At 42.1% G+C, this 16,997-nt stretch overlaps 1 protein-coding gene across 3 annotated transcripts in view; it reads left to right on the top strand.

Moving 5' to 3' along the window:
• Window positions 1-16,997, top strand: part of Cpne8 (copine 8) — a 210,050-nt gene that overhangs the window by 40,382 nt on the left and 152,671 nt on the right. For all 3 annotated transcript variants that reach the window (XM_008829660.3, XM_008829659.3, XM_029561885.1), the window contains exons 2-3: window positions 4,287-4,327; window positions 5,888-5,934. In XM_008829660.3, the coding sequence (XP_008827882.1) occupies window positions 4,287-4,327; window positions 5,888-5,934 (88 nt within the window). The remainder of the gene's footprint in view (window positions 1-4,286; window positions 4,328-5,887; window positions 5,935-16,997) is intronic.

The following is a 16,997-nucleotide window of genomic DNA, read 5'->3' as shown; positions in this document are numbered from 1 at the left end:
TATGGAAGCTCGTGCTGTTAAAAAGGGTGTTAAAAGTTTATTTGATTGGTTGGCTGAGGTATTTATCAAGAGATGGCCTACTGACAGAGAGCTGGAAATACCTGATATCCCTTGGCTTAGTGTTGATGAAGGGATTGTAAGACTCAGGCAAATTGGTATGCTCGAGTGGATTCGCAGTACAACAGCAAATCCTCCACAATGGGAGGGCCCAGAGGACATGCCTTTTACGATTTTATAAGATGGAAAGTACTGAGAGAGACACCAGAACGTTTGAAGAGCTTTGTTTTTGCTCTTTTCCTTATGCCGAATCTTACAGTTGGAGATGCTGCTGCTCAATTGCATAAATTAAATGTAAATATAATAGGCGTAACAGGACCTTGGAGAAGGGGGTCAGGTGGCAGTATTGAATTACCAAAGACAAGGTGAGTGTACTTATCATAATGGACGGCAAATGCAAAACAATACCTACAATGGCATGACACGAATGGACCTGTGGTACTGGCTAATCAATCATGGTTTTCCCAGGGACCACATACATAAGAAGCCTCCTAAGTTTTTATTTTATTTGTATAAGAAGAAAAGCTCTAGGACGCATGACAGGAAGTCAGTATTGGACCGTAGCAATAGAGAATCTCGCTCAGTCAACCAATTTCCAGACTTGAGACAGTTTACAGACCCAGAACCCCTCGAATGAAGGGAAGGCTGGGTTCCCTTGAGGAAGGACTTTGTCACAGTACCAAGGAGTTATGCTGTTTGCCTCTCACCCATCCTTCCCTAGAGGGACCTGCTACCTTTTATGAGAGTAATTGAACATTTGGGGAAAGGAAATAATCAGACTTTCCTCGGCCAATTGGATACTGGTTCTGAATTGACACTGATTCCGGAAGATCCTAAAAAGCATTGTGGCCCTCTAGTTAAAGTAGGGGCTTATGGAGGTCAGGAGATAAATGGAGTTTTGGGCTGAAGTCCGACTGACAGTGGGTCCAGTGGGTCCCCGAACTCATCCTGTGGTTATTTCCCCAATATCAGAATGTATAACTGGGATAGATATACTTAGGAATTGGCAGAATCCCCACATTGGTTCCCTGACCTGTGGAGTGAGGGCTATTATGGTTGGAAAGGCCAAATGGAAACCACTGGAATTGCCTCTGCCAGGGAAAATAGTGAACCAAAAACAGTATCGCATCCCTGGAGGGATTTCAGAAATTAGTGCTACCATTAAGGATTTGAAAGATGCAGGGGTGGTGATTCCCACCACATCTTCCTATAACTCTCCTATTTGGCCTGTGCAGAAGACAGATGGGTCATGGAGAATGACAGTTGCCTATCGAAAACTTAATCAAGTAGTGACTCCAATTACAGCTACTGTACCAGATGTGGTTTCCTTACTCGAGCATACTAATATGTCTCCTGGTACCATTCCAACCAAAATTCAAGGGCCTTCTACCTCAGTGAAATTTCTAGGAGTTCAGTGGTGTGGAGCATGCAGAGACATTCCTTCTAAGATGAAGAATAAGTTGTTGCATTTGGCCCCTCCCTCCACTAAGAAAGAAGCACAATGCTTGGTGGGCCTGTTTGGATTCTGGAGGCAGTAGATTCCTCATCTGCGTGTGTTACTACAACCCGTATATCAAGTGACTCAGAAGGCAGCTACCTTTGAGTGGGGCCTGGAGCAGGAAAGGGCCCTTCAACAGATCCAGGCTACTGTCCAAGCTGCTCTGCCCATTGGGCCATATGATCCAGTAAGAAAGAAGCACAATGCTTGGTGGGCCTGTTTGGATTCTGGAGGCAGTAGATTCCTCATCTGCGTGTGTTACTACAACCCGTATATCAAGTGACTCAGAAGGCAGCTACCTTTGAGTGGGGCCTGGAGCAGGAAAGGGCCCTTCAACAGATCCAGGCTACTGTCCAAGCTGCTCTGCCCATTGGGCCATATGATCCAGCAGATCCGATGGTGCTTGAGGTATCAGTGGCAGATAAAGATGCTGTTTCGAGTCTCTGGCAGGCCCCTATAGGGGAATCACAGTGGAGGCTGTTGGGATTTTGGAAGAAGGCTTTGCCTATTCTCCCTTTGAGAGACAGCTCTTAGCCTGCTATTGGGCCTTAGTGGAAACTGAATGTTTGACAATGGACCACCAAGTCACCATGAGACCAGAGCTGCCCATCATGAGCTGGGTGTTATCTGACCCCCCCAAGCCATAAAGTAGGCCGTGCACAGCAACAATCCATTATCAAATGGAAGTGGTATATATGTGATCAGGCTTGAGCAGGCCTAGAGGGCTCAAGGAAGTTACATGAAGAAGTTTCCCAAATGCCTATGGTTTCTACTCCTGTTACGATGCCTCCTGTTCTCAAGCATGCACCTATGGCTTCATGGGGTGTGCCCTATGATCGGTTGACTGAGAAAGAGAAGACTAGGGCTTGGTTTTCAGATGGTTCTGCATGCTATGCATGCACTACTCAGAAGTGGACAGCTGCAGCATTACAGCCAATTTCTGGAACAGCCCTGAAGGACACTAGGGAAGGAAAGTCTTCACAGTGGGCAGAACTTCGGGCAGTGCACATGGTCGTGCATTTTGTTTGGAAGGAGAAATGGCCAGAAGTGCAATTATATACTGGACTGGCCTGGGATCAGGGCCGAGGAAAGATGCTGGTCTAGGGCAGCTGGTGCTATGGCACCCAGAGATGCAAAGGGAGATGGGGGTGGGAAGAGGACCAAGGGCTCCTAGGAACTTCAGGGAGGAACTGGTTGGTCAAGATGCAAGGATCAGGAAGCAGTGGTGGCTCTTAGTCAAGAGGTCAGGCCGGATGTCTGGGGTGCCTAGAGAAGAAATGGGCCAGTACCCAGGCTAGGAGGGGAGATGGGCGGGGCAGCTGTGAGGGTGAAAGATTGGGGGAGTCAAGGCACAGTGGATGCCACTGGACCTACCCAGGAAAGAGGTTGGTGGGTTGTGTAGCCCAGGGAAGCAGAGGGAGGTGAGGGCGGGACCAAGGTTTTAAGTATTAAACTTAGAGCTATTAGCTATAGCAAATAATTATCAATAAATAGAAGATAAAAATGAGTTAAAAATTCGAACTTTGGGGCCTTTCAATTTATTGATAAATACTCAGGTTTTTAGAAAAGGTTGTGTCTTAATATAATCACTTTTTAAAAAGTCAGTTTTAGGGGGATCTTTCCTAAAAACTTGTTTCCCTCATTAGGTGGAACTCAACGTTTTTATTTTGCCATGTGTGTATTTGTGTGTGTGTGTGTGTGTGTGTCTGTGTTTGTAGGTACATATGCAATTGTGTGCACATGGGTTTACATGTACAAATGCATGTGTGTGTACATGTGTATATAGGCCAGAGGTCGATACTGGGTATCTTAATTGTTCTTCACCTAGTTTTTGAGACACTGTCACTTGGAGCCTGCTGATTCAGCAAAATGACCTGGTCTTTGAGTTCTGGGGATCCATCTGTCTTTGTCGCTCCAGTGTTGGGGATACAAGCACACACTTCAGTCCCTGGCTTTTAATGTGAGTGCTGAGGACCTGAATTCAGGTCCTCATGTTTGTGTGGAAAGCACTTCACTGAGTTGTTTGCCCAGCACTTGAACTTTTTAGTGACAGTCCAGTGTTACTGTTAAGAGAATAACATATAGGATTGTGGTGCTGCTATTGAGGGTAACCGGGAACTTCAACACCACTTTCTGATTTTCCATTATTCTGTCATAGAAGTAGAAATACGTGTGTAAAAGATAATTGGAATAACTTTATCTGCGTGTTTAATTACCCCACCACCACCATTAAAAAGAATGTTTAATCAAGGTCTGTGTTTTCATTTAAAATCCACAACCTGTTTTTGCCAAGTAAAGCTCATCTGGTTTGACAGAAACGTCAGTAGAAAGTGTTTCTGTACAGTGTTGTGCCGTGTGCTCCAATGATCAGAGGCCCTCCATCTCAAATAAGTTTGCATTAGGAACAGCCCTCACCAGATCAGGCAGCACTGGAAGCGTCTGCACGATCTCAATGAAGAGTCCAAGGGAAACCCAGAGGAGTGACTTCACTCTCAAAGACATTCTAATTCTAGAATGTGGAGAGTCAGGTATTGAAAATGCAGAACCGTATAGTCCACTGATCATCAGTGTGAACAAGGCAAGCAGGCATTGAGCAGATCTGTATTTAGTTACAGGGGTATGCTTGCATATATGTGCATATAGACATGTTTGTATATTTACATTTTTATAGTGTATTAGTTGATGTGTTTGGGTTTTATAATTAACTAGCACTGTCTGTTTTATTTGACAGGAATCTTCTTGACAGAGACACATTTTCTAAATCTGACCCAAGTAAGTGTAACTGACTTTACAAAATATTCTATTTCACTTGATTTTGCAAAAACTATATGAAACTCACTGTTTCTGTTTTCATGTTTTTTTTTTGTTGTTGTTTTTGGGTTTTTTTTGAGTAAAGGCAGAAGGGGAAGGGTCTCAAGTTCTTTTTGTTTCTTGGCCTGGTCAGTATGGTAGAGATTTATCAGCATTTCTTAGGTGAAAAAGCAGGATTCCAGTGCAGGAACATTTCTCTTAATTTAAACCTCCAGGTGTGACCCTGTAGTAGAATTACTATTTGAAAGACAACCAGATGGGACATATTTTTAAAGTACTTTAGTCCCAGAGTACTGTGTTTTATTAAAAGCGAGAAGTACTGTATAAAAGCATCTACTAGGTGATGTGCTAAGAGGCACCTGGCAGGAGCTGAACTGTCTGGTTCTTAATTAGAAATACTGAAAAATAGGAATACCTTTGTGATGGATAGCTTTAGTGTCAACTTGACACACCTGGGTTGAGGGAGCCTCTATTGGACTGGCCTGTGGCCATGTCTGAGGGGCGTCTTCTTGATGAGTGATGTGGGAGGGCCCAACCCACTGTGGGTGGTGCCACCCCTGGGCAGGTGGGCTTGTGTTGCATAAGAAAGCTGGCTGAGCAGGGGCTAGGGGAGCAAGCCAGTAAGCAGCAATCCCCCATGGCCTGTGCTCCAGCTCCTGCCTCCAGGTTCCTGCCCTGAGTTCCTACCTTGGGCTCCCTGATGAACTGTGACCTGGGAGATGTAAGCTGAATAAACCCTTTCCTCCCCAAGTTGGTATTGGTCAGAGTGTTTTGTCACAGCAATGAAGAAACAAACTAGGACAACCTTACAGAGTTAAAGGAGTCAATTAGAGTTTCCATATTTTGTGACACTTAGAAGTTGATGTCTATATCTCTACAAATAGGCAAACATATTGTGGTTTAATTAAAAGGCAAAAGTTTCTGTCAGGCACTACAAGATTCTTCAGGTCATCCTTAGAGGAAACCATTGGAATTTTGGGCTAAATTCATGTGCCTAATTTGACAAGTGGGTGAGTTGATTCTTATCCTGTAGTCTTTGTAAAGAGCCTTTAATCTCCATTTTGTAGACTTCTTGTTGACAAAAATTGAAGACGTATAAAAACATTAAATGTAGAGTTTGATTTGCCTCAGGTTGTCATTTGTATGGTAGCTCTGAGCAATTTAAGGATCTAGGAAGAGTTTACGTAGTTTAGTAGGCATAAGTACCAACAGTGATATTTGAAATTGAAGTATGGTTTTACAATTTCTCTACATCTGCAGCATAATGTAAAGACATTATCAAACAATTATTACATTGTGTTCTAAACTACATTCATTTCAAATTCTGAATGTTGATGTAGTTAGCATTCTGATTCTTTAAAATAATTTTAATTGTTGGAAGATTTGCTAGCGATTTTCTCGCAAGGATAAAGCTAGGAATTAGCCATTTGATTTTGATGTAGCTTTGGGCAACTGAAACGTTTCAAATTCCTTACATTCACACCTGACATTTATATATGTGTATGTTTTTCTTTTTTATAGTTTGTGTCTTATATGTACAAGCAGTTGGAAATAAAGAATGGAGAGAGGTAAGAGAAATAATGCTCTCAAAGTCACTATTCCAAAGATATATTTTGTCTATCTTAAAATGAAACTTTCCTGTTTTCAGTTATTTAAGTCTTTCCCAACTCAACGATTGCGCTTCATTCTCAGTTTTTGAAAGCTGTCTTTGTAGTTCACTTTTACTGAATGTCATTCGTGAGCTTCTCATGAACTGTTCTGGACCTGAGACTTCCTCAGTCAGGCTGTTAGCTCATCACCGTTCCCTAGGCCTGCTTCCTATTTTCTACAAATATGGCTCATTAACATCAATTGGTTTTTGTCTTGACTTGCTTCCTAGATTTTTATTCATTTAGTCATTTATCCAGAGGTATGGATTTATCCAGATTTATCCAGAGGTGTGGATTCTCTTTTACAGATTAAAAAAAGCAGGGCGACAACTCATAGATCTTCAAGATTCAGTGTGTGTGTGTGTGTGTGTGTGTGTGTGTGTGTGTATGTGAAAGAGAGAGAGAGGGAGATGGTATGGTGTGGTATGATGGTATATGTGTGAGTGGTACATGCATATGTACCTGTCTGCGTTCACATGCAGAGGCCACAAGAGGACCCCAGGTACATTTCTCTGTTAACCTTCTACATTATTGCCTTGACACTGAACCAGAAGTTTGCTGTTTTGTCTAGGCTGGTGGGCCAGTGAGCCCCCAGGATTCACTCATTTTTGCCCCCCAATGCTGGGGTTACAGGCCTGGGCAGCTATACCTGGCATTTTTATGTGGTTGTTTGGGATTTGAATTGGGGTCCTCAGGCTAGCATGGCAAGTGCTTTCCCCACTGAGCCATCTAACCAGCTCCCACGCTGTCGTTGGTCTGTCTTACTGCAGCATTATCCTTGTCCCCTCTCTCTTGCTCATTTCTCTACTTATGCGTTGGTTCTTCCCAAAATGCATCCTGTCACTTCCCTTTCTCCACGCCCTGCAGCAACTCCATGCAACTTGTGACTGACCATAGGTGCCAGGCTACATGGGGCTGAGCATCTGCCTGGAGAACAGTATCATGTCAGGGACCAATAAGCACAGAACCAGGCACTTGGCCCGGGCAAGTCCTTAATGATGAGACAGCTGAAACTTCATTACATAAGTGGAGTTTGAGGGATGGTGATATAAAATATTTCAGAACTGAACCAGAGGATTTCTTCTTATAGGGTGATGAGAGGCTGAACTCAGAGTCTCCCTTGGTTGAATTTTTTCCTATATTTTACTTCTTAGGCAATAAAATGTAAAATTTTTATTTAATTAAAAAGTTCTCTCATAATAATAATGCGTAAGTACTGTTTCAAGCCCTTTGCAGTTATTAGCTAATTTAATTTTCACAACAAATGTAAGAGTCATTGGCTACCATAATCACAGAGACACAAAATGGATACGCAATTGATTAATGATACTTGGTTATAGATGACAGAGCGCAGATTTCAACACAGGCTGTCTCTCTAGGTCCAGAACTCTTGTTAAATGACTTTAGTATGCCAAATTCCTATCTGATGCCATTCTGGTTTTATACATGGATGGGAGTTTATGTCATGGGGAGGGTTATTATTTTCCTAAGCTTGATTATGGAAGATGGGAATACAAGGCTTACTCTTTAAGAAATATTTACGCATATTATTAAAATAAAACACTGAGGTGTAATAGGATATTTGGTGTCTATTGTGTGTCCTTGAGGGAGCAGACCATAGTAGTTGGAGGAAACTCTGCTTCAAAGGGGATGTGAAAACAAAGGAACAATTGAGAAGGCATCAGAAACAGGACCACAGAATGGGCAGAAACAGGACCACAGAATGGGTAGAAACAGGACCACAGAATGGGCAGAAACAGGACCACAGAATGGGTAGAAACAGGACCACAGAATGGGCAGAAACAGGACCACAGAATGGGTAGAAACAGGACCACAGAATGGGCAGAAACAGGACCACAGAATGGGTAGAAACAGGACCACAGAATGGGCAGAAACAGGACCACAGAATGGGTAGAAACAGGACCACAGAATGGGCAGAAACAGGACCACAGAATGGGTAGAAACAGGACCACAGAATGGGCAGAAACAGGACCACAGAATGGGTAGAAACAGGACCACAGAATGGGCAGAAACAGGACCACAGAATGGGTAGAAACAGGACCACAGAATGGGCAGAAACAGGACCACAGAATGGGTAGAAACAGGACCACAGAATGGGCAGAAACAGGACCACAGAATGGGTAGAAACAGGACCACAGAATGGGCAGAAACAGGACCACAGAATGGGTAGAAACAGGACCACAGAATGGGCAGAAACAGGACCACAGAATGGGCAGAAACAGGACCACAGAATGGGCAGAAACAGGACCACAGAATGGGCAGAAACAGGACCACAGAATGGGCAGAAACAGGACCACAGAATGGGCAGAAACAGGACCACAGAATGGGCAGAAACAGGACCACAGAATGGGCAGAAACAGGACCACAGAATGGGCAGAAACAGGACCACAGAATGGGCAGAAACAGGACCACAGAATGGGCAGAAACAGGACCACAGAATGGGCAGAAACAGGACCACAGAATGGGCAGAAACAGGACCACAGAATGGGTAGAAACAGGACCACAGAATGGGCAGAAACAAAGTTGTGAATGGAGATTGGAGGTGCTAGCTTCCATCACCTGCTTGTTTTGCTATGAAATACCGTAGTTTGGGTAAATTATGAAGAAAATGTTTATTTCCCCTTATTCTGGAAGTGATGGAGTTCAACATCAGTGTTGAGGGGCCCACAATTTATGAGGGCCTTCTTGTGGCATCCATGACAGAAAGAAGACGAGCAAGAGAATATTGTCCCTGGCTGGGGAAAACTCACAAACTCATCCTTATTCCAGAGACGCACTCCCTTCCTCCGGAACACCCTCCGAGAAATGCCATCCGTTCACTTACAAGAACATCAGCCATTGACCTCTTACAAGTCCCGCCTCTTAGCACTATTGTACAGGGATAAAACTTGTTAACACATGAACATTGGAGGAAATCTTATAGATAGCAACAATTTGAAGTCATTTTCAACAGTTGCTTTCCTGTTGAAAGTATTAATGAAGGAGAGAATGGTGTGGGAGACAAAAGAAGGGCAGGTGCGAGAGACAGGACGCAGTGCTTAGCAACCGAATGAGCTTGCTGGATAAGAGAAAGGACAATTCAATCTGTTGTATTTGATAATCTTCCTAAGACTCTTGAGAGACAGTTTCCTTAGCTTGAAACCTAGGACAGTGTGGGTTAAGGCATGTGTATTCCTTCTATGTGACTCTGTTTCTCCGTGTGTCACATGATGGTAGTGATTCTGGCTCACGCATTTGTTCAGAGAATAAATATGCACTCTGGTAACAGTATCTGGCATATAACAGGTGCTGCACAATTAGGGAGATGTTGGGTTTCTAAGAGGTAAAACAACTTGCCCAAGGACAAAACAACTAACAAGTAATAATGTTCTACATTATAAAATCCTGTAAAATTGTTTGTACGTGTTTAGCAGTTGATAGTAAAATGACCTATGCGAAGTACTTGGCCTCAAACCTAATCTGAAACTGGTTTACACCACTGCACAAAGCTGATGCTGAGGTAACACTGACACATGTGCATGCTTACATGAAGAAAGTGATGCAGGTGTGTTGAACCACATGAAACTGTCATTTTTATAAGTAAAAACAGAGTTTGGGCAATTTCATTTGACTCAATCTGATGCTATTGTATTGTACTTTTCTGGGAGAAAATTGGAACTGTTAACTTTTTATTTCTACATTTTGAGGGCTGGAAGCCATGCCATATGGATGAGGAAATGTGTGTTCAGAAACAGCGGTGAAGGCTGGATAGTCACGACTGCCCTTGAATCCTTAGTCTTTCCATTTTGTTCTGGGAGAAGCAAAAAATTTGGCCTCAAAGTTAGAGAGACAAGAGTATAACGTAGTAAGCGAGACCTTCCTACCTTAGTTCAGTGTTCTGGAACTGTCTGGGGGTGGTGACAGGAAGCATCCAGGTGTGGCTGCACTAACCCACCAGGAGCTTCTGCTTAGTGCCACTGTCCTTGTAAGTTTGTGATTTTATGATATTAATTTTAACACTTATTCCAAATACAAACACTGAACATTGTTTTATCAGGATGAGAATTAGCTGTGCAGATACTTCAAATCAGGCTAGGAAAATATGGATACTTTATTAATAATTTAAAAATATCTATTCAGGCCAGGCTGTGGTGGCACAGGCCTTTAAACCCAGCACTCGGAAAACAGAGTCAGGTGCATTGCTATGAGTATCAGGCTAGCCTGGTCTACATAGAGAGTTCTAGACCAGCCAGGACTACATAATGAGGCCCTGTCTCTAAAAACAAATTAATAGTGGGATATTTTTTCCTCACCAAATCTATAGCATAGTTTTCTTAGTAACTTTGGTTTATAAGTAAAACCAAATTTACTCACTTAGTGATCTACATTCCCCAATACTATAGTGGTTGCATTTTTATTTAAATTAAGTTGGATTATCAAAAGTATTTTTTTATAATTTTATTTTATGTGTATGAGTGTTATGCCTGCATGTATGTAAGTGCGTCCATGTCATGAAATGCCTACCAAGGTCAGAGCCATCAGATCCCCCGGAACTGGAGTTGTGGATGGCTGTTAGCCATCATGTGGGTGCTGGGAATTGAACTCGGGGTCTCTGCAAGAGCAGCCAGTGTTCTTAACTGCTGAGCCATCTCTTCAGCCTCAAATTACCCAAAGTATCAGCATCTCATGTTCTGAGACGAATTATACTACATTTAGATAATGGGGCAATTGGCAAAATGCTTAAATGAGAAGCTAAATAGTTCAAATAAATACAAGATTATTTTAAAGCAATCTCAATCTGTAGTTGAAACCTGCAATTTTAAAATTATGTCTGACAGTATTAGAATTATCTTTTTCAATAAATTTTAATGATTGTGAATTACAAAAAGCTCTGGAAATAATGGATGTTTTAAAATTAAAATGACTTTTCAGTGCATAATAATATCAGAATTAGAAATGATACTTAATGTGGTGCATTACAGAAGTAGAACTCCTTGCGAAATCCCCTCTGAGGAGTTGTTCTCCCAGGGGGCTCAAGGATGCTGCAGTCAGTGTCTGATTAGAGTTTAGTTTCCCATTAGTACTCCATTTTGTGACTTAATCATAAACATTTAAAACGGCTAAGGTGCAGCTGGATTCCCCAGGTTAGGATATGAGAAGGAAAGTTGCTTATGAGCCACAGTGACTGTTACAGAGAAAACCAGGCTGATTTAAGATGATGATTGCAAGGTTCAACCTTGTCTCTGCTTGGCTTCACTTCACTGACTCTGAGCTATTTTAATATTTATTCATCTCCATATTGAATAATGTTGCATAGGGCCCATGTACTCATTCAGAAAGAGAGAGGAACTCTTCACAGCTTGACTTTCTAACTTCACACATAGAATTTCTGCCATGTGATGTAAATCCTGATTTTACCTCAGTAGAAGTTCTGCTGTGACCCTTTGAAATCTGATAGTTTTGTTTTGATCCTTGTCACTTTTCACTTCATTACTCAATAAACATCAAATTTTTATTTCATTTCATTGTATTGACTCTTGAATTAGGGTTCTCTAGAGGGTTAGTAAGTCAGCCTATGTGAAATGGTCGGGGTAGTCCGACAATAGCCGTCTCACTACAGAGGTTGTCGGAGACCTCTGTAGGTGCTCAGTCTACAAGGCTTGGGTGTCTTAGCAGACTCAGTCTGGTACCGAAGGTCCGGGGGTTCCTGGAGAACCACTGGTCCTCAGTCCACACTGGAAGCTTAAGAGAAGCTGCTTCTGTTATCAGCGGACTCAGCAGCACAGCAGGGTAAATTACCGCAGGGCCAGAACGCGAGAGCAGAGCGAATCCCTAACCCACAGCCACAAGATCCTCACAGGCTCAGGGCAGCACCTCCCGGAGACCACAGCAGGTAGTGACAGAAGTCAGAATATGAGTGTGTCCTGGTAGGACACAAGTGTCAGCCTGCTGCTGGGGCACATCTGCTTGGAATGTGGGGAGGAGAGACACTGGCCACTCCTTCCCAGCTGCCCCCAGTGCAGCTTTTTCGCTCTAAAGCACAGACTGTGGCTTCTCACCTCTCCTTAGCTCTAAGGAGGGAGGTTTAGAATGTGAAAAGCCACGTGAACTGGCACATTGTGAATGCTGCACTACTCTAGACACTGTCTTCCTCTGCCTCTCCATATTATTTGTTTTCAAGTTTATTATTTAATTAGTTCAATTTAGATAATCATCTACCTTCAGTAAATTATTTTAAAATCATTGGGCAGATTAAAATGATCTCATTTTGGCTAATTTTGTTTTGCAAAAATAACACTTCTCAAAGTGGTGAATTTTATGATAAAAGTAGAAAGAACTGTACTTCATGTTAAAAATTGAGACATTCAAACTATAGAATTCACAATTCATTTAAAAACATGTACCTCATGTAAGTTAAGATCTGATATGTGATAAATGTAGCTTGTATTCCCCATTAAGAACCTGTTACAAATGCAGTCAATAGTTTTTTCTATAGGTGATTATGACACTCGTCAAATGATTGACAGATGGGGCTGGAGATATGGCTCAGTGGTTAAGAGCATTGATTGCTCTTGCAGAGGACCCGGGTTCGATTCCCGGCACCCACATGGTGGCTACAAACTGTCCTTAACTCCAGTTCCAGGGGAACCCGAAGCCCTCTTCTGACCTCTGCAGCATTGCATGACACTGGTGCACTCACATACATGCAAGCAATACGCTCATACACATAAAATAAAAATAATAAATAAAATATTGAAAAAAGATTGATAGCTAAAAACAACAAAACAAGTCAAATTCTGTTTTCACACTTCATTTTAATAACTGAAAAAATATGCACTTGATAAAAAAAATATAGTTTCCTAATTAGTTGATGATGAAAATTTGATACTATATCACTATGGGAAAGGGCTGGACAAGTCACATCTGCATTTTTTAAAAAAGATTTTAATTAGTTCAATTTTATGTGTATGAGTGTTTGCCTGCATGCATCTAAGTGCATTCATATCATGCAATGCCTGTGGGGGCCAGAAGAAGGCTTTAGAACTGGGGTTGGACATTGACTGATTTTTCTCCCTCAGCAGCTTGCATAGTATCCTCCAGAACTATGATAGCTAATCTTCATGGAGGAAGCATCCAGGTTAGCTCCAGCTCCATTGCTCCAAGTCCTGTGTCCAAAGTATATTCTCGATGTTCAGCTAGGGTTGGGACTTCTTGCCCACCTCTCCCATCCATGCTGGGCCAAGCCTAGTTTGAGTTTCCACAGGTTTTGTGCATGCTGTCATAAGTGCCATGGGTTCTTATGTGCAAATTCCCTGTGGTGTCCAGACAACAAAATTTCCTTGGAACGCATCTCCTACTCTGGCTCTTACACTCATTCCACCCCCCTTCCTCAACTATCCCTGAGCCTCTAGGAGAGGGTGCGAGTTAAGTGCCCTTTAGGGCTCAGCACTCCGCGGTCTCATATTCTCAATACCAACCAGCCATGGGTCTCAGTGTTAATCATCCATTGTTAGAAGAACCTTCTCTGATGAGGGCTGAGAGATGCATTGATCTATGGGTATAAAAATAAGTCATTATTACTCAGTTTAATACTATGTCTACTTAGCAGAATGATAGTACTAGGGTTCTCCTCTATGGCCTGTGACCTGTCTAGCCAAAGGTTCTTCTGTTTTTATATGTATTTATACATGTCTATACTCATAATTTAATAAAAATTTACATGTTATATATTACCGATAGCCTGTGCTTAGTCATTTGATCAGTTTTACACAGATACGAATTAAACATAGACACTGTATATATGGATATATATCAATATATATCTATTCTATATATACCACTATATATGAATATACAAACATATATAAATGTATGTTCTGTGGCTTAATGAAGGTTACTGTCTGCTGGGGAAATATGGAACTAACATAGCTATATAATTTCAAGATTTGAGTTTTATGATGGGGAAATGTGCCATGAGAGTGACGGTAAGTAGTCCAACTTTAGATGTTCAGAGCTGCAGTACTGACATTCAAGCATAAATTCAGAGGGTGAAAAATAGACATATAATATTGGAATTAGCATTCTAAGAGCTAGCACATGCAATGTCTCTAAGCTAAGAAAGAGTTTGATGTGTCGAGGTGTCTGAAAGAGCAACAGACAGCTGGACCAAAGAAGAGGCTAGGATGCTTGCCCAGAATGAGGTCTGAAAGCATCAGTCACATTTCTTATTCTGCAATAAGACACCTGACAAAAGTGATTTAAGAAAGGAGGAGTTTATTTTTGCTGAGAGTTCAAAGAATATAGCCCAACACAGTGGAGAAGGCACAGCGCCAGGGGCAGGAGGTGGCTCACATCACACCCACAGCCAGGACGCAGAGAGCAGTGAATGTCTGTGCTCAGCTCACGTTCTCACTGTGTTTTTGTTCAGCCTGAGTCTCCAGCCTGTAGAATGGCTCTATCCACAGGAAGGGTGGGTTTTCCCACCTCAATTTCCCTAATCTGGAAAAAATCTCACAGACATGTTCAGAGGCTTGTCCTAGAGCCTGTTAAGTTGACAGTCACTATTGACAGTTGATTCCTGGTGGCCCTGAGTTAGGGAAAGTGCCAGGACTTTGGATCCCATTGCCCATTATTCTCTGAGGTCAGAGATTGTTCTAGATCTTGGAAAAACAGGAAGAAAACAAAACCAAAAGTAACCGATGAGGAGAAATAAAATGATGAACTAGAAATGAAAAACAAACAAATAATAATGATTAATAAATATGATTAATAAATCTTTAGTCAAATTAACCAAAAGAGAGGGTTCAAAATAATGAAATTAGAGAGAAAGGGGAGATTTTAAAACAGATAACAATGAAATTCAGAAAATTATAACTTAAATTTTATGTTAATCTAGATTAAGAAATATAAAAGAAATGGATATATTTCTAGATGAATATGGCCTAGCAAAGTTAAACCGATCAAAAAATTAAGTTAAACAGAACAATGAAATTGATGTAATAAGGGAAAAAATTTCCAAAATGATAAAAGCCCAGGTCGAGATGAATTAACCACATAATTCTACCAGAGTTTTGAAGAACCAACGCCGGTAGTTCCAAATTATTCTATAAAATAAAGAAAATTTCAAACTCTTTTTATGAAGCCAGTATTATCCTGATACCAAACAGATAAAGACACAAGAAAGAAAGAAAATTATAGACCAGTCTTCCTAATGAACATTGACTCAAGTGTTCTTAATAACACACTTAAAAACTTAGTTCAAAAACACATAAAAAGATCAATGATCATGATCAAGTTGGCTTTATTCTGGAGATGCAGGAATGGTTCAACATATATAAAGCAATAAATATAATTTTATTTCACAGGTGGACTCACCACATTCCACCCTCTCCACAAAAGGTCTCACAGAGCAACACGCGTTCAGTCCATCTCTGAGCCCCCCAAAGAGTTCCAAAGCTTTAGTGCCAAGTTCAAAGGCTCCTCTGCGATTCAAAGCAAGATGAAGCTGAGCCTCTGAGAGGTCAAGTTACATAATTCCAAGATCCAGTGGCATCCAGTAATTATTCCCAAGTGGAGGGAGAATTAGGGGAACTGCCAAGAAGGGTCAGCCCAACTCAACACAAATGCCAGAAGAGAAAACACTGAACTCTGCAGCTCCATGCTCCACATGCAGAGCACGGGTGGGCTCAGGTGGATTTGGGTCGTCTCCCCTTCCACATGGCTTCAGTCTTGGGCTGGTCATTGTATCTGTAGGTTTCTTGGACAGATGTCCCACACTTCTGGCAGCCAGGAGTGCCCTGTGCTCTTTAGGCCTCACGTTCACAGCCTCACACATTACCTTTCCGGAGGATCTTTACAGGGAATCTGGCCCAGATGCACATTACCTGGCCCCAGCTTTTCCTCTGAGGTGTTGGTGGAAGTCTCCATGACACTATTGTTCTTGCATTTTGCGTGCTGTGACGTCAGCTCCACGCTGAGGACTCTACATAGTCTGCCTCCAGCTCAGCAGCAGCCAAGTCCGCGCAGACCTGACTCTGAGCATGTGGACATCTGGCCCCAGGATGACCTTCCATAGGTGACCCCTTATGGGCAGTGTGGCTGGGAGGCTCTCTTAGGGAAATGAGTTTCAAATGAACTTTTCTACATGGAGCCTCTGGCCTGCTCCTGAGATGCCTTCCAGGCATTATTGCTGCCGTCCCCATACAAAGAATGTGGCTTCTTTTCAAACGTGCTAATATTGGAGATGTGATGCCCCGCTTGCCCCCTTTTCTGGTCAGAAGGCATATTTTTCAAATCTTTTTGATTTTTTTTCCTTCTCTTGAATCTTACTATAAATCTGGCTTAAAACAGTCATCAAAACATTAGTACACACCTCTAATCCCAGCCCTCTGGAGTCAGCGGCAGCTCTGTGAGATGGAGAGGTGGAGGCCAGCCTGGTCTACATAGTGAGTTCAGTCAGGCTGGGGCTGCAGAGAGACCTTGTCTCAAAAACCCAAATCAGATGAACAAACAACAATAACAACAACAACAGCAACAAAAACCCAAAAGCCCAACCTTGTCATCTTGGAATTTAATTAGTCCATTATTTTAAAATTCAGTCTCACTTAGGGCAGAGCCTCTAATCCAATTCCCAGTACAGTTCTGAGGGCATCTTAGGACCCAAGTCTTAGTGTTCGCATTTCTATCAGCATTCTGGTCTCCTGGGCTCCCACCAGAGTCACGAGTTAAGGGTGATTATAATATTGTAGGGCTTCTTTAACATGTATCTCTAAACTCTTCCAAAATCCTGCCACAAACGAGTTTTAAAGGCCAAGAAGCCCGTGTCAGGTTTAGTTACAGCAACAGCCTAGTTTCTATGCCGTTAGTTTCCTGTGTTAGTTTTTTAATGTGTATGAGTGTATTTCCTGAACATATATATAAGTGCTCCACATGTGTGCAATGCCTGCGGAGGCCAGAAGACAGCAGTGGAGCCTCTAGAACTG

The sequence above is a fragment of the Nannospalax galili genome, unplaced genomic scaffold (genome assembly GCF_000622305.1).
Source record: "Nannospalax galili isolate Female #2095 unplaced genomic scaffold, S.galili_v1.0 scaffold454, whole genome shotgun sequence".
NCBI lineage: Eukaryota > Metazoa > Chordata > Mammalia > Rodentia > Spalacidae > Nannospalax > Nannospalax galili.
The sequence above is the reverse complement of the archived record's forward strand: the minus strand, read 5'-3'. Positions and strand labels throughout refer to the sequence as shown.